We start from the raw sequence: 17,936 nt of genomic DNA on the forward strand, positions 1-17,936 counted from the left end.
TCCTGGAGGAGTGTCAGCCTTGCTCTTTGTTTGAAGTTCAGCTTAGAGTAATTCCTGAAACTGCGCTAGGCAGGTTCCCCTAGTGCAGTTAGGATTGCTTATCTGTTTTGTTTGTTCTGTTGTGATTGTCCTGTCCCAGCGGTGGTCGACAGGAAATCGTTCTGATCTCTGTTCTTGGAGTATAGCTGGTGCAGCGGTTGCTACCAGCTATCTCTTCTGATCTGTCTCACTTGGATCGCACTAGCATCTTGCGCTAGCGCTGTGGATCCTTCTGTTCTGTCCTCTTGGATCGCGCTAGCCACTTTCCGCTAGTGCTATGGATCCTTCTGTTCTGCCTTCCTGGATCGCACTAGCATCCTGCGCTAGTGCTGTGGATCCTTCTGTTCTGCTACTCTGTCTGCCTGGATCGCACTCGCCTAGCGCTAGTGCTGTGGATCCTTCTGTTCTGCTACTCTGTACCTGGATCGCACTAGCATCCTGCGCTGGTGCTGTGGATCCTTCTGTTCTGTCTTCCTGGATCGCGCTAGCCACTTTCGCTAGTGCTGTGGATCCTATCTCTCGCTTGTCCCTGTTTTTGTGTGTCTGTCTCGTCTGCTACGAACGCTTGCTGGAGGCTCGGTGAGGTAACCGTTAAGCAAGCGCTCGCATCCTCTGTTACATGTTTGTGTGTCGATGGTTAGTTAGGCGTGCTTGTCTCTATTGTGCTTATCATGTGGAGGCCGCGCATGAACGCGTGCACTTCTGCGAATGAGTGCGGTGTTCGCGTTCAGTTAGCGTTTGTTATTTTCCGTATCTCCTCATTGTATGATTTGCTGTGCTTTGCTATCCTCGTATTCTGTTCTCGCCTTTCTTGCGGTTGCGTTTCTGTTTCGTATCTGCTGTTGTGTGTGCGCTGTCGCGGGGTGGCGACTAGATTGGCGCACACACATACAAACTGTCCCTTTGCTCGTTCTCATTCGCAATCGCTTCCCTTGCGATTGCGTTCTGCGCTTCGTACAATTCCTGTCTGGCATTTGTGGAGGTACAGAGGATTGGTTCCTCTGCACTCCTCAGCGCCATCTGCCAACAGGACGTTCCCTCTACGGGTGCGTAGCACCTTTTGCTGGGTTCCTGCAGTTATACGCTTGTGGGGGATTTCCGCCGTATCAGCGCACGCATTGTGCGCTGATCACGGAGGAAGTTCCACAATCGTTACAGGAAGGTTCTGTGTGAGAGTAGGGTTGGGTTAAGCTGTATTGTTGAATTACGTAACGATTTTTAACGTTAATATATTTTGGTTATTACTTCCCGTCTGTTTTAACAACGGTATTTTTTGTTAACCAAGTTTGACAGTGAGGTCTATTGTTATCAGATTTCGTTATCAACCGGCGCCATTTCGTTGTCCAGCCGGTTTCTTTGTTTCACGGCGCCCTTTTTTCATGCACACGTTCTTTCTGCCCACACTTGGGTTTTAGGAAGACTTTTTGAAGGATTATTAATAGAAGTGTACTGAAAATAACCTTGTAAGTAAATGGTTATTTGTTCACAGCGCAGCACATCAATCACTCATTCCTCGGCTGTAATATTTTGTTTTTAATGAGCGACTGTTCCATTCATTAAGATTTACAACTGTGCGGTTATACTGAGAAATATGGTTAGTATCAGCAAATAACCTTTTCTACAGTTCTCTTCTAAATGTTTATGCAATAATAAAACAAATGGGAATTCGGTATTTCAATTGATATTTTGCAGTCATGATTAACATCCTTTGTGCGCTGTGATGTGAAAAAGTATTCACCTCTCCCTAATTTCTCCTGTTGCTACCCGTTTTTCTGATCGTAACCTGTTTCCCAGACCTGGACTTTTTTTGTTGTTGGTAAAGGTGAATTGTGAACTATTATATCACTCTCACAATTTTTATACTTGATGCAGCTATTCCAGAGAAATTCCCTTTGAAGACGTCATGTGACTCCAGAAATGCCTTTAAATAGCATAAAGCTAGAAGTACCATGAATGTTTTTTTCAATAAGAAAACAGCTCTCTGTCTCCAGATCTTCCCTGTGCCACTGAAAAATTAACTCATGTGAGCAGCACTGGAGCTGAGCAGATTCTTATCATTATGTAACTCTGTGGTCTCTGCAGTGCTGGCCACAAAGAGGCAATCTCTCACCAGCAGAGGGAGGAGTTGGGACAGGTGATCTATGTTCCCAAATGGAGATTGGCTACTGCCCCTCATAGCTCCTCAATGGCTACTTCATGTGAGTGACGATGGGATTGGGGAGGAGTCTGAACAGCTTTCTGTCCAATAAAATCCTTCTCAAAAAGGATGGAAGCTGCAGGAGCTTGCCAGGAATATTCAGTACTTGTTTTACAAAAACTACAAGCTCCCAATGTACAAAACATGGGGCCCAATCCAATTCACTTTTTTCAAGTTTTGTTCAGGTAATATTTTCACATCAAAATGCGTTATAAGCAAGCCACAAGCAAGCAAGAGAATACTCAGAATAATTTTGACACTACATTTTTAATTTCAGAATGCTGAAAAGTTATTAAACAGAAGATGAAAAGTATCTCACAGGAGAAAACTTAGGAGAAATAGTAAATTGGTTCAGGCCCATGGTGTTTTGCCAGCTAATGCAATGTTATATGTATGTTGGAGGCTGTCCTTGGGACTTTGTTAGATCAAAGGAATCTAAGTAAACATATAGCACAGGATTTATTATCTTATTTCCTTATTTTTAGGCTAATTTCACACCAGGACGTTGCGTTAGAGGGGGCGTTAAGGTCGCATAATGTCCCCCTGACGGAACGCCTGGTGGTGCTGGATCTGGACGTCAGAGTGAGCCGCGTTGTGCAGCTCACTCTGGCGTCAGTGATGCCATGATGCGCACTCTTGTGCGCATGCGGCATCACGTGGTCCCGCCGGCCAATCGCCGCACAGAGCGGCCACTCCAGGAAGTAAACACTGCACGTCACAACGTGCAGTGCATATTAATTAGTTATGTGCCTGTCCGCTCTCTGCTCCTCCGCAAGATTACTGAGCATGTGCAAGCAGTCTAACGCGGCTCAGCCACGTCTAAAGTACTGCATGCAGTACGTTGTCTTGTGACGCAGCGTTACAATGTAACGCAACGTGGGCACTGTAAACAGCCCCATTGATTTTTCATTACTGTGCGGTGGGCTGCGTTACAGGCTGCTCTAACGAGCGCCTGTAACGTCCCACTGTGAAACCAGCCTAAAGGTAGAAAGGGCCTGATTCATTAAGCTGCGCTGCATTAGCTCGTTAATCCACACTTTACATAGTGCAGCGCTTGCTGCTATGTAGGAGCGTTCTTTCCCTTAGTGACATGCATTGCTTTCTTAGGAACGTGCGTAACTTTCGATGCGGGTGGTCCTGTGAAGTGTTGCTCCTGCGATACTTTACTAACAGCCGCTACTATGACAATTAACATGATAATGAAGTATCAGTTACCACTGTTCCTAAGGAAGCGAGCGATGCTATGTAAAGTGTGGATTTGCGAGCACTAGTGCACATTAAGCTGCGCTGCTTTAGCTTTGAATCAAGCCCAATGTTATTTAAAGCGGGATTGTCACCATAGAAATCAAATTTCAACAGCAACTGGTCTGAGTGTAGTAAGTGATAAAGATGCTAATCCTGCATTCAAAACTTTCAAAACTTTTTCTGCTCTTATGATTTGGAGTTATCACATACTTAACCATTTCAGCCGCCCAGATGTGATCCTCATTTACAGGCGGCTGCTCTGCTGCGGTGCCACACTTCAGCGCGCGATCGCGCCCCCGTACTGTCCCCCGATAGCCCTGGGATCAGTGAACGGGAACCAATCCGTGTCCCCAGCAAAAAAAACGAAGCGCTCTTACTAGAGGCTTCAGTCTTTCTGCAAATAAAATTTCCCGCGTCCTCCTTGTGCTTCCGGTTAGCAAGAAGCCCAAGGAGAAAAAAAAATAATGATTTTTTTTCCACTTTTTTCTTATTAATCCTGTTAAAATGCATTTATAAAAAAAGAATTCTTAGCAAAATGTACCACCCAAAGAAAGCCTAATTAGTGGCGGAAAAAAGATATAGATCAATAAATTGTGATAAGTAGTGATAAAGTTATTAGCGAATAAATGGGAGGTGAAAATTGCTCTGATGCATAAGGTGAAAAATCCCCGCGGGCTAGAAATAGTTAAGGAGCACTGGTCCTTTAGTAGTCAGTGCCAAACAGTTGCATGCTGGGGGTTATTTTTATCTGTAATATAGTCCCCTTCCATTTACTTCCCTGAAACACGATCCTCTGCTTACTTGTGTTTACAAGCAAGGCTGAGGTGACTCAGCGATTTGAGAAGAAAAGAAAAAAGTAAAGGGCAGAAATGGCATCAGGATTTAGCCTAAACTGTGGGCAAAAGACATGGTTCCCACCAGGAACAGAATTCTCTTCATTGACTATATAACATACACTGAAAACAAAACAAACAAAAAAAGTAGATGAAGTATTTATCTACTTATATATGTGTTTTTTCCCTGGCATAGTATGGCTAATCCTACTGCTTTAATACCTATGTCAACCATGTAAAAAGAATAAGTGCCCTATTAGGCAGGCAATCAGCCGTCGGCTGCTTTAATTGATGAGTAAGTTTAGCTGATTGAACTCAGAAATGATTGCAGTTAGCCTTGCTAAATCGAATGCTGGGAATACACGAAGAGTTTTTTTCGGCAGATTTACTGACCGATCGATTATCCGAACATTTTTCTAATCCATTTCCATTCACTTCTATGAGAAAATCGATCAGAAAAATGATCGAAATCTGTCTATCGAGTCATCTATCTGCCGAAAAAACTCTTTGTGTATTCCCAGCATAAACCTCACTACACATTCAGCTTTAAGCGGGGCATTTGATGTTAGATCAGATAAAGACAACATCAAATCTAGTGAGGATATTTTTAACCACTTGATGACCCAGCCTTTACCCCCCTTAAGGACCAGCGCTGATTTCGCAGATCTGTGCTGGGTGGGCTCTACAGCCCCCAGCACAGATCGAACACCAGGCACAGCGACCAGATCGCCCCCCTTTTTTCCCCACTAGGGGGATGATGTGCTGGGGGGTCTGATCGCTCCTGCCTGCGTGTGGCTGGCGGGGGGGGGGGGCACCTTAAAGCCCCCTCCACCGCAGGATTCCCCCTCTCCCTCTCCTCCCTCCCTTCCCCGGAGATCGGAGGCTGCACAGGAACGGATCTGTCCTGTGCAGCCTCTAACAGGCTCCTGCCTGTCATGTGACAGTGATCCCCGGCCGCTGATTGGCCGGGGATCGCTGATCTGGTATAACGCTGCTACTGCTAGCAGCGTTGTACAAATGTAAACAAAGCGGATTATTTCCGTTTGTGTTTACATTTAGCCTGCGAGCCGCGATTGACGGCCCGCAGGCTATTCACGGTGCCCCCCGCCGTGAATTGACAGGAAGCAGCCGCTCGCGCAAGCGGCTGTTTCCTGATTAATTAGCCTGTAGCCGGCGACGCAGATGTGCGTCGCTGGTCCTGCAGCTGCCACTTTGCCGACGCGCGTTATGAGTGCGCGGTCAGCAAGTGATTAAAAATGCAGCGACCTCCACTGGTGTGTTATCTTATTGGTCAAACATTGATTGGGAAAGGCCATTCTGTATAACAGCCAGGATTGCTCGGATACCCCCAATCACGAATCCGAGTGATCACAATCATGACTCCGCCCACTTCCGAATTGGTCGTGATCGTCATCATGGATAGAAGCGAAATACCGATTTGAATGCGGTTTCGAGTCGAAATTCCGCATTGAATCCGGAATCACGAGTCGGAGTTTGTGATTTCCTGCCGACTTTAGTGGTTAATAGCAAAGCCTCCTTACATGCTAAAAACACCAAATTGAGAAAATCGATTTTACATTTTTAATAGGAAAAAAGTATACATTTAAATGCGGTAAATGACAGATAATGTACCAAACCTAACGGTAGTGTGAATTTACATATATGAAAAGAAAGAGCATATAAAATTGCCTCAGGCGGCAAAAAGTCTAGGGCCGGCCCTGGCAGCAGGACAGCTTATTGTTGCAGCGAGTACTACAGATCTTGTGGCTGCTGTGGGAAGGGTATATTAGCTGATGAGAACTGATCTAACATTGGGAGGCATCGTAGTAGTAGACAAGGTAGTAAATGATTGGTATCAGTTGGATATCAATTGTTTATCACATCTACTATATATATGCCCAGCATGGGATCCACTGCAGTTCATTAGTAGATCCCATCATGTCTGACATATAGCAAATGCAGCATTCCACAGGAGAATATTTTTACCGGGGATCAGAAATGGGCTTGGTTGTGTCCTGGCCTTGGGGACGTCTCTAGAGCCAGGAATCTTGCCATGATTGATGGCATCAAGAACTCTGCACTGTGCCTCAAAGGTGTTTGGTATTATACATTTAGGCTACTTGCACACCAAGACGTTGCGTTAGGTGCTACGTTAAGGTCGCATAACGTGCACCTAACACAACGTATGGTGCTGCAAGTGAGGACGGTAGAGTGAGCCGCGTTAGGCGGCTCGATTCCTATAAGGTCTCCCAGAGTGGCGCTGATTGGCCAGCGGGACCACGTGATGCAGAGCGAGACACTCCGCATCACGTGGTCCCGCCGGCCAATCAGCGGCCGCCAGTGCAGTGCATATTAAGTAGCCATGTGCGCGGCTACTGTAGCTGGCTCTCCCAGCCTCCTCTCCGCCCCCCACTGCGCATGTGCAAACAGTCTAACGCGGCTATAGCCGCTCTAACGCCGTAGCATGCTGCACTTTCCGGAGAACGTGCAGCGTTACATGTAACGCAACATGGGCTGTGTGAACAGCCCACTTGTGTTACATTGCTGTGCGTTGGGGGAGCGTTACAGGCGCACTAGCGTGCGCCTGTAACGTCTTGGTGTGTAAGCAGTCTAAAGCCCCATTTACACTTGAAAGCACAAAACGCCGGTGATTTCCGCCGGCGTTTTGCGGGAGTGATTTTTTCCGTGATTTAATGCGGAAAAATCACTGGACACTGCAGCGATTTTCCCACGATTGCGTTTAGTGCTTTCATAGCATTGAAACGCGATCGCCGGGAAATCGTCTGAAAATGGTGCAGGCTACGCGTTTGCGTTTGGCGATTTGCGTTAATCGCCGGCGATTAACGCAAAATGCCCAATTCAGAATGGGCCCATAAGGTATCATAGCACTAGCGCTTTCAAAAGCGCTAGCGCTTGAGTGTTTTGCCGAAATCGCTGGCAAAACACTCTAGTGTGAATGGGGCCTAAGGGCTTGTTCACACCTAGAGCGTTTGGGTTTTTTTTAAGCACCAGCGGTTTTGAATATCGCCCTAAAAGGACTTGCACAATGATTCCCTATGAGAGTGTTCACATCTGAGCAGTTCCATTGCGATCCGCTTCCAAAAGCACTGCCTGTACCATTTTCTGAGCATTATGGCTCAATGGAAGGTATAGGGAAATCGCAAACGCTTTGTATAGCGATTTCTACAGCGTTTTTTTAAATAAATACATTGTAGTTATTCATTTCCAAATGAAAGCGTTTACTTCCTGACTAACGTCAGGAAGTGAAAAAACAAATCGCTCTGCAAAAGCAATTAGAAAAGCGCTTTTCTTAGCGCAAAGCGCAGGACAAGCACTGAGAAAAACTCTTAATAAATCGCTCAGCACTTGCGATAGCGCAGGCAATTTAAAATGTGAACAAGGCCTTTACTGCCTTTATAAAGCGCTAACGTATTACATATTGCGATACACGAAATAGGGGAGACATTTCAATATTTAAGGCGTAAGTATAACAGATGAGTCATTGGGCTTGATTCACTAACCGGCGCTAAGTGTTAGCGCTGGTGTGAAAAGCCCTTTTTGGCCGCTAGTGTGCGCAAACCTACTTTGTGCGCGGCCCCGTGCACTGCGCGGACACTGCGGGTGTGCCGATATTAGTGCGCGGTGCGACGATAACGTTGCACCCGCTGGCCCTTAAAAGTCGCACCTGATGCGACGAAAATGAGGGTGCCCCCGAAGTGGCGCATTATAGCGCTGCGTCATTTTCGTTGCATTGGGTGCGACTTTTAAGGACCAGCAATGCGCACTATTATTCGCAGTGAGCAGGATTATTTCAACTTTGTGGGCGCAAACCACCTAACGCCGTGGTTTGCGCCCACTAACACTTAGGGCACACTAACCGGCTTAGCGCCGGTTAGTGAATCAAGCCCATTGAGTCCTTATGGTGGCGTTGAAAAGCACATGGGACCAGAATGGACGAGAGCATAAGCAAATGGATCCAATGTTAGCCAATGGATCAGTTCACACTGGTCAGTCAGACATTTCGCTGCACAGACCGCATGTTTGGGTCTGCTGTGATTTTTCCAGACTAACGGATGTGTCGCATTGACCGCAACGGAACAGATGGTCAGAGATGGAAAACAGCCTTTTAAAAACTGATCTGTGCCATGGATCAGTTTTTAGACGGATCAGTTTTCCATCCGTGCCAGTGTGAACCGGGCCTTACTGACACAAGTATCTTGTTTTTGTTTGTTTTGGTTTTTTTCAACTCAGGTTTGCTTTAAAGGGCTACTGAAGTGAGAGGGATAATTCAGAGCCGGGACAAGGTCCTACAGCAGCCAAGGCTGAGACTCCAAAGTGTGCCCCTCCATCCCTCCCACCCCATCCGTTACACACTGATTGCTATTAGACTAAGAGGCACCCCAGGGCCCACAACACTTTAATCTCTAGTTATCTGTCTTGCAGTCACTGCCATGTATGCCCTTTTTCTTATTTCTCTCTGCTTCAAATACAATAGGGGAATGATAGCTGAGTGAGTTGTGCGCCCCCTCCTACATTGTGCCTGTGGCTGGATTCTCTCTCGCCTCTGCCCAGCCCTGGGGATATGGAGGCTGCCATATTTATTACTAGCTATAGACCCTGAACAAGCATGCAGATCATATTTTTATGACAAAAATCTTACAAAATTCGCTGCATGCTTGTTTCCGGGGTGTGATGCAGATACTACTATGCAGAAAAATCAGCAGGACTGCCAGGCAACTGGTATTGTTTAAAGGGGAACTGACGTAAGAGGTATACGGAGGCTCCCATATTTATTTCCTTTTAATCAATACCAGTTGCCTGGCAGCCCTGCTGATCCTCTGCCTCTAATACTATTAGCTATAGCCCCTGAACAAGCATGCAGCAGATCAAGTGTTTCAGACTTGAAAGTCAAATCTGACAAGACTAGCTGCATGCTTGTTTCTGGTGTGATTCAGGTATTACTGCAGAGAAATAGACCAGCAGGGCTGCCAGGCAACTGGTATTGATTAAAAGGAAATAAATATGGCAGCCTCTGTATACCTCTTACTTCAGTTCCCCTTTAAAAGGAAATAAATATGGCAGCCACCATATTCCTCTCACTTCAGTTGTTCTTTAAAGGGAATGTCCAAGCAAAATAAAAAAATGAGATTCACTTACCTGGGGCTTCTACCAGCCCCATGCAGCCATGCTGTGCCCTCGTAGTCACTCTCTGCTGCTCCAGTCCCCCACTGGCAGCTTTCCGACCTCGGAGGTCGGCGGGCCACATTGCGTACATTTTTACGCATTCCCACTAGGGCAGGAACATTAACACATACATTTTTACGCATTACTGGTTCAATGTATGTGTTAATGTTCCTGCACTAGCGGGAATGCTTGGACATTCCCTTTAAGTAAAAACAGGAAAACTGTGCTATGTGTTTACTAACATTCTCTTTGTTTCATTTTATATTTTATCAAGCATCGGAAAGCATCAGAAAGATACGGGGTGGGGGGAAGTTCTTTTTCACACCACTATCTACATAGCAACAAATCTCTAAGTGCTCACAAGGAAAATGGCCTATTTATAAAACACTGATACACTGACGGAAGCTGAGCATTATTTCTGTTTATAAAGGGGCCATGTTTGTTTTTCCTGGCTAATTATAACTGTACTTGTGTGTAACAACTGAAGGGAAGGAACAGATGAATAACAAGATGATGTTTATTTTCTAACCTATAATGGAAAATGACAGCTGGAATCTGGTTGTCTGCTGTGGGCAACATCATCATTTTCTTTGAGTGCAGTTTTCATCTTTGAGGTCCATTGTGTTTCACTTTAAGCAGAAGTACTGTGTGTAGTGACAAGGCTGTCAGCGGTAAGGTGATAGGAGCCAGCCATACTGCTTTCCAGCTGTTGTTGAGAGAATAAGGTTCACATTTTGTATGTTTTGACATCCAGTGGTTTGGCATGATAACAGTACTATGGTAAGAGACAAGAAGAGCCTAGAATATGTTGTACGCATTGGCCTCAATTCACTAAGTAATAACGTATTTGGTAATGCTGATTTTACCTATCATTGTCAAATGCCAATTCACTAAACCTATTACTGGATTCAAAATTAAAGTGACTGACTAGAGAGGTAAATTGCTGATATGTGAGTTAAATACAAATCACAAAATTCTGACTGATCAATGGATACACAGGAATTTCCCTGAGAGGGACTGAATACTAAAACGTAACCTTTAATAGTAAGTTTAAAATCAACTGAAAATGCTGTCCTATAGGAAATAGACAAATACCATTAGACTGTGTTGGAAACCATTATAAGGTAAGTATTGTATTAGGGAAAACCCATTCCAATCGCAGTGTTTGTATATTAAAATTAAACACCCTCCACCATAAAACCCAACATGTTTCAATTTATAAAGAACCTTTTTCAAGGGTAAATGCAGACAGTAAAGTGCTAACGCGCCAAGGTGCAAAAATATACATTATATACAATTATAGCATAGCGTATAGGCCGTATGACAGCAGCCGAAATGAACATGCTGCAGACCTAGTGCTTTTATACCTAAGATGAAGGGAGTGGTTAGAGGTCCACCCATCTCAGGTCGCCACCCCTTCATTAAGGTCTGCTGATTGGTCATCAAAGCTGTATATCACATATTAGCCAATCATATTGTAGCTCTATCTGTACATATATCCTTCCACTCAGAATATAGATCCTGAAATCAGGGATCTAATGGATGTTCAACTGGTGCGTGCACAAAATTGTTTAAAAGTATAAAATGCTTCCAGCCGAAAATCGTTGTATATATATATAATTATACACCTACCAGTGATGACACCCGGCTTTAAGTACATCCTTATTGGTCGGCTGGACATGGTCACATGACGGTGTATTAGCCAATTGGAAACAAGGATTTTCGTCTGGAAGCACTTTATACTTTTAAATGATTTTGTTGCAATTTGTTGTGATGGTCTCTTTGATGAATATCTTGACCTGCTTCTGTCTAGAGAAAGTGCTGTTACTTTTGCAGAAAACTAACGAACATGAATAATCACGTCTTCATATCCGCTAATGTTGTTTGTGTGTAGGACTCAGGAAGAAGCGTGATCAGTTTTACCAGGTGATACTTTTATAAGGTTCTGATTTGCTGTGATCAGCTTTATTGTTCACAAGAAACAGGAGTGCCAACTTATTGTATCCAGCACATCAGAGCCTTAGAAACCTATCTACTGGGGATGTTTATGCATTTTATTTATGATATTGTTTATTTAATGTGTAATTTAAAATCTCTTTTAAAGCAAACCTTTAATGTTCTAGAAAAATAAAACTAATGGCTGTTGCACACCAAGAGCGCTTCTGAGCGCTTTTTAAAACGCTTGCACTTCAAAAAGCGCTTGGTTAATGTATTTGAATGGAATAGATCACACCAGAGCAATGTGCTTTTTTCCCAAACGTGGGTCCTGCAGCATTTCTGCTGATTTCTGAGGTGATTCAGCCTCAATGTTAAGTATAGGAAAGTGGAACATCGCTCTGAAAAGATCAGAGCGATTTTCCAAGCGGTTTTGTTACAGAAGCTGTTCAGTGTACAGCTCTACTGTAACACAAATTAAAATATGCTACACAAAAACGCTCCAAAAATAGCTAGACATGCTAAGATAATAACTAAGCACATGCCTAGAATCGCCTTAAAAAATCACTTCAAAAAGCGCTAAGCAATTGCTTTTACGCTAGCGCTTTTTCGTGTGCACTGGGCCTTAGATACTAAAGAAGAGAAAAGCCTGTAGATGCTCCAGAGGCTTCTTCTGTTCTCCCCTACCCTACCCCTTCTGCCCGTGACCCTCTTCCTCTTTGGCATGAAGCCGTTCATACTTAAGTTGCTTTTGGTCTGCTGTGCAGGTGTGGCCGGACTCTCACATTCGCATTGTATTTGTACATGGAGGAGAGGGGGCGTGGCCGTGACAACATATCCAACATGCTCTTGTTGTCAGATATGTGCAGTAGAACCCTGCACAGGAACAGCAAACTCCTGGATGGATTGGGAAGCCTTTGGATTACTGGATTACCCAGAGGCTTCCCTCTACTGAGGTAAGTATCAAACTTTATCTTTTGCTGAAGTTACAGGTTCTCTTTAATCAGGGACATTTTAAATGATCAATTATCACTATAATAGGAAATAATGGAAATTAATGCAAAATAAAGATTAATGAAGTGATTAAAAATGACCTTGATGGACTGGAATTTCTTTGACATTTGATCTAATGTACATCCTCCATAAACAGTGATGTAAGGCCGAGTCCTTCAGTAGTATAGCTCCCATTGGAGGGTAGAGTGTTCTTCTGTGTGCCTACTTGACAAGTCTCCAAGCACTTTCACTGTAAACACACCATTGTTCCCTTTTGGGAAATAAGCTCATAGCTGTGAAAAGAAATATGTAATACGTGTTTCATAAGTGGAAACAGTCTGCAAGATAAAAATCACATTGAGAGAAAAGTAGTGCCACATCTGGCACCTTTTGTCATACTCTTGCCATCAAGCCAGTGTTCTTTGCAAGACTGGGACCATGCAGGATACATGCATGTAACTTATACTGCAGATACCATCTAGCTTGGTACTACAAGAATGGACCCATAAATCTGCCAAGTCAGAAATTGCAGATCAACTTAAAGTGTACCAGAGACGACATGTGACATGATGAGATAAATATGTGAATTTACAGTGCAAAACTTATTAATAACCAGGCTGTTTTACTTGTTTTATTTTGAAGCCTGAAAGAGTTAATTTTTAGGCATGGAAGTAGCAGCTTCTGTCTTGCCAGTACTTTGTTGTGAATATAGTAAACATCACTGATAAGAAATTGCAGCCATAAATGTTTTCCTGGCAGAATACAACTTCTGAGAGCAGAGGGAGGCCCAGTGCACACTAAGGTGCGATCCGCCGGCCGCATCCGCATGTAAATACGCTTGGCTAATGTATTTCAATGGGATGGTGCACACCGGCGGTTTGAGGTTTGTAGCAAACCGCAAACGTGCCTCCTGCTGCACGTTTGCGGTTTGCAGAAGCGTTTCTGCCTCAATGTAAAGTATAGGAAAAAAGCACACCGCTCTGAAAACGCTACTTCAGAGCAGTTTGCCAAGCGTTTTTGTTACAGAAGCTGTTCAGTAACAGCTTTTACTGTAACAATATGTGTAATCTGCTACACAAAAACGCAGCCAAAACCGCTAGGTATGTTTAGAAAACCTCTCTAAGCATACCTAGAATCGCTCTGATATCAGCTCCCAAAACCACTAGCGTATTGCGGATCTGCTAGCGGTTTTGGTGTGCACTGGGCCGGAGATAGTAAAAGGTCAGTGTTCATGTATTTTTATTTAGGGACACTTAATAGGCTGCCACTGAGCAGAGACAACAAAACAGTCATTCTACTGTACCATGTAAATGTGTAAATATAAAATAAAACCATGGGATATCTAAAAAAAAAAGTATTTTTAGGAGTAGGAGGATAAATTCACTTGTTTATCTCATCAGTTTATTTTCACCTCGGGTTCACTTAAATAAGCATATATGAAAATATGAAAGCTCAGTCGTTGAAAACGATGGTGTAGATATGTATGCAAGATATGTATATACCCTAACTGTTAAACGCATAACAGACAGGAAAGAAGGATTCTCCTTGTTCACGACCACCAAAGAAAACCCTAATTCCACATAAAACCTTTCTACAAGATTATTTTACATGGACAGTTTAGATACAAATCTTACTTACCAAAACTTTAAATGCCCAACAGTCTTTCAACACTACAGCATTTAGCAGTTAAAGAAATATTTTGTTTTTCTTTGCCCTAGGTGTTGACTATTATAACAAGCTCATTGACGGTCTGTTGGAGATGAATGTCATTCCAATGGTCACTTTGTGTCACTTTGACCATCCTCAAGCTATAGAAGACCAAGGTGGTTGGCTTTCTGAGAAGACTGTGGAAATCTTTGAGCAGTACGCACGGTTTTGTTATGCCACCTTTGGAGACAGAGTTAAACTTTGGATTACTATTAACGAGCCATATTTTGCCTCCAAACTGTCCTACGAAGTAGGTAATTTTCCACCAGGGAAGAAGGAAGTTGGTGTGGGAGCATACCAGGCGGGCCATAACATGATTAAAGCTCATGCCAAAGCCTGGCACGTATACAATAACTGTTTCAAAGATAAGCAAAAGGGGCGTGTGTCCATAGCTCTAGATTCGGATTGGGCAGAGCCTCTAGATGCAGATTCCTTGGCTGATCAAGAAGCTACAATGCGATACATGATTTTCCGCCTTCACTGGTTTGCAAACCCAATCTTCATTGATGGAGATTATCCAGCCATCATGAAATCTGTTATTTCTCAGAAAAGCAAAGAGGAAGGTTTGAAAACTTCTAGACTCCCGGAGTTTACAGCAGAGGAAAAGGCCATGATTAAAGGCACTGCTGATTTCTTCTGTTTGAACTACTACACTACTAGAAAAGTAAAACCTCTTGATAGTACATCCAGCCAACCTCTTGGTAATTCTGACGTTGGAGCAGAAGGTGTTACAGATCCAGACTGGCCATTAGCTGGACCTGAGTGGCTGCTTGTTGTTCCGTGGGGCTTGCGTAAGCTGTTAGCACACGTAAAGGTAAGGCTTCAATGTTCATTTATTAACAGATATCTACAACTTTGGAAATATTCACTGTACTAAGGATTAACATCATCAGACATTTATAGCTCTAGTTGAATAAAGTGAGGAAGAAATACCCAGAACTTTTTCTAATCCTAACACACAATTACTCAAGGATGACCTAGTTTGTGAGCTTTGCGGTCTTTGGCATCAATAATTGGCATTAAAATGAAATAAATCTAATTGGCTGTGGCTCCACTCCTTTGAAAATCAATAGGTGAATTTTGATTAGCTTTTGTAGGCTCCACCCACTTTTCTGAATATTAATCCCAGTCACCCAGTGACCAACTGTGCAAAGTTTAAGAACCCTGCCATTGACAGTGTAAAAAAAACAAAAGTTTGCTTTCTTAAAACAGAAAGAATTTGCGATAATTCAGGTTGGAGTGAGCTTGAGATGTCTCCCAGTGCATCACCACTGAATATATGCAAATTAACTATTCTACCCTTAGAAGCTAAACACACCTCCATTTTCCAGTGAAATTTGTATTTGTCTCCGCCCCCTTTTTGGTTATGGGAATAAAAAGTATCCTATACTTTATTCCAGGTAATGTGCTTTGTGTGTGCCAAATTTCAGTTTACATTCTAGCAGTGAAATTTGTATTTTTCTCCACCCACTGATGTCCTAATGTTTCCCGGGTATGTACTTGGCTGCTGTTGGCTGTGGCCACTTTTTCTAACGCTAACACACAATTGTCAATACTCAATGACCAAGTTTGTGAGATTTGTGGTCTTTGGCATGAATAATTTTCATTAAAATTACACACATCTGATTCGCTGTTTGTGGCCCCACCCCTTTTCTAAATATTTAACCCCAGTCACCCAATGATCAACTGTACCAGGTTTGAGGCTTGTGCCTTTAACAGTGCAAAAATGGCAGCAATTAAATATTTGCCTTGAAAATCAATAGGTGAATTGCGATTGGTTTTTGTAGGCTCCACCTACTTTTCTGAATATTAATCCCAGTCACCCAGTGACCAACTGTGCAAAGTTTTAGAACCCTACAATTAATAGTGTAAGAATGGCTGCAGTTTACATTTTCCCAGTGAAATTTGTGTTTGTCTCCGCCCACTGATGACTTGGCATTGGCCAGGTATGTATTTGGCTGGTGGTGGCTCCGCCCACTTTTTCTAACCCTAACACAAAATTACTTAATGACCAAGTTTGTGAGCGTTGCGGTCTTTGGCATCAATAATTTGCATTGAAATAAAATAAATCTGATTGGCTGTGGCTCCACCCCTTTTCTGAATTTAAACCCCAATCATCCAATGGCCAACTGTACCAGGTACAGGTGATTAACAGTGCAAGAGGCTTGTGCCATTAACAGTGCAAGAATGGCATCAATTAAATATTCCCATTAAAGATTAATAGGTGGATTTTGATTGGCTTTTGTAGGCTCCACCCACTTTTCTGAATATTAATCTCAGTCACCCAGTGACCAACTGTGCAAAGTTTGAGAACCCTACCATTAATAGTGTAAGAATTGCTGCAGTTTACATTTTCTCAGGGAAATTTGTATTGGTCTCCGCATACTGATGACCCGGCATTGCCCGATTATGTATTTGGCTGGTGTTGGCTGCGCCCACTTTTCCTAACCCTAACCCTAACACACAATTACTCAGTTACTCAATGACCAAGTTTGTGAGCTTTGCGGTCTTTGGCATCAATAACCTGCATTAAAATGAAACAAATCAGATTGGCTGTTTGGGGCTCCACCCCCTTATATAAATTTAAACCACAGTCACGCAATGATTAACTGTACCAGGTTTGAGTCTTGTGCCATTAACAGTGCAAGAATGGCAGCAATGAAATATTCCCCTGAAAAATCAATAGCCAATTTTTGATTGTTTTTTGTAGGCTCCACCCACTTTTATGAATATTAATCCCAGTCACCCAGTAACCAACTGTGCAAAGTTTGAGAACCCTACCATTAACAGTGTAAGAATGGCTGCTGTTTAAATTTTCCCAGTAAAATTTTTATTTGTCTCCGCCCACTTATGACCCTGCGTTGCCCGCTTATGTATTTGGCTGTTGTTGGCTGTGCCCACTTTCCTAACCCTAACACACAATTAATCAATTACTCAATTACCAAGTTTGTGAGCTTTGCAGTGTTTGGCAACAATAATTTGCATTGGAATGAAACAAATCTGATTGTCTATTTGTGGCTCCACCCCCTTTCTGAAATTGAACCCCAGTCACCCAATGATGAACTATACCAGGTTTGAGCCTTGTGCCATTAACAGTGCAAGAATGGCAGGTTTGAGGCTTGTGCCATTAACAGTGCAAGATTGGCAGTAATATTCCCCTTGAAATTCAACCAACTGTGCAAAGTTTGAGAACCCTACCATTAACAGTGTAAGGAAAACAAAAGTTTGCTTTCTTAACACAGAAAGGATTTGCGATAATTCAGGTTGGAGTGAGATTGAGATGTCTCCCAGTGCATCACTGCTGAATAAATGCAAATTAACCGTTGTTACCCTTAGATGCTAAACACACCTCCAGAACCGCTGGAATGCAATGATGTGTCAGCTTGTTAATTTGTACAGAGCCATAATAATCCAACATGCATACAGACTGTTTTGGATTGTTTGATCCTCATCAGTGCATGGCATTGATTACTTTGGCTCTATGTAGTAGGGCTTGTAACACCGAGAGTTACAGACTAACCAGCAAGCTCATGGTGACCCAGAACTCATTGGAGTGTGTAAGGGACTACAATGGTCCTAAAAGCCCCCTTACTGAGATGTTAAGAAAAACAACAGTTTGCTTTCTTAAAACAGAAAGAATTTGCGATAATTCAGGTTGGAGTGAGCTTGAGATGTCTCCCAGTGCATCACCACTGAATATATGCAAATTAACTATTCTACCCTTAGAAGCTAAACACACCTCCAGTGTAACAGTGTAAGAATGTCTGCAGTTTACATTTTCCAGTGAAATTTGTATTTGTCTC

General features: G+C 43.2%; 1 protein-coding gene across 1 annotated transcript in view; it reads left to right on the top strand.

Moving 5' to 3' along the window:
* Window positions 1-17,936, top strand: part of LOC137564340 (cytosolic beta-glucosidase-like) — a 108,449-nt gene that overhangs the window by 45,621 nt on the left and 44,892 nt on the right. The window contains exon 3 of the mRNA XM_068278107.1: window positions 14,145-14,947. Within this exon, the coding sequence (XP_068134208.1) occupies window positions 14,145-14,947 (803 nt within the window). The remainder of the gene's footprint in view (window positions 1-14,144; window positions 14,948-17,936) is intronic.

This window comes from Hyperolius riggenbachi, chromosome 1, assembly GCF_040937935.1.
Source record: "Hyperolius riggenbachi isolate aHypRig1 chromosome 1, aHypRig1.pri, whole genome shotgun sequence".
Lineage (NCBI taxonomy): Eukaryota > Metazoa > Chordata > Amphibia > Anura > Hyperoliidae > Hyperolius > Hyperolius riggenbachi.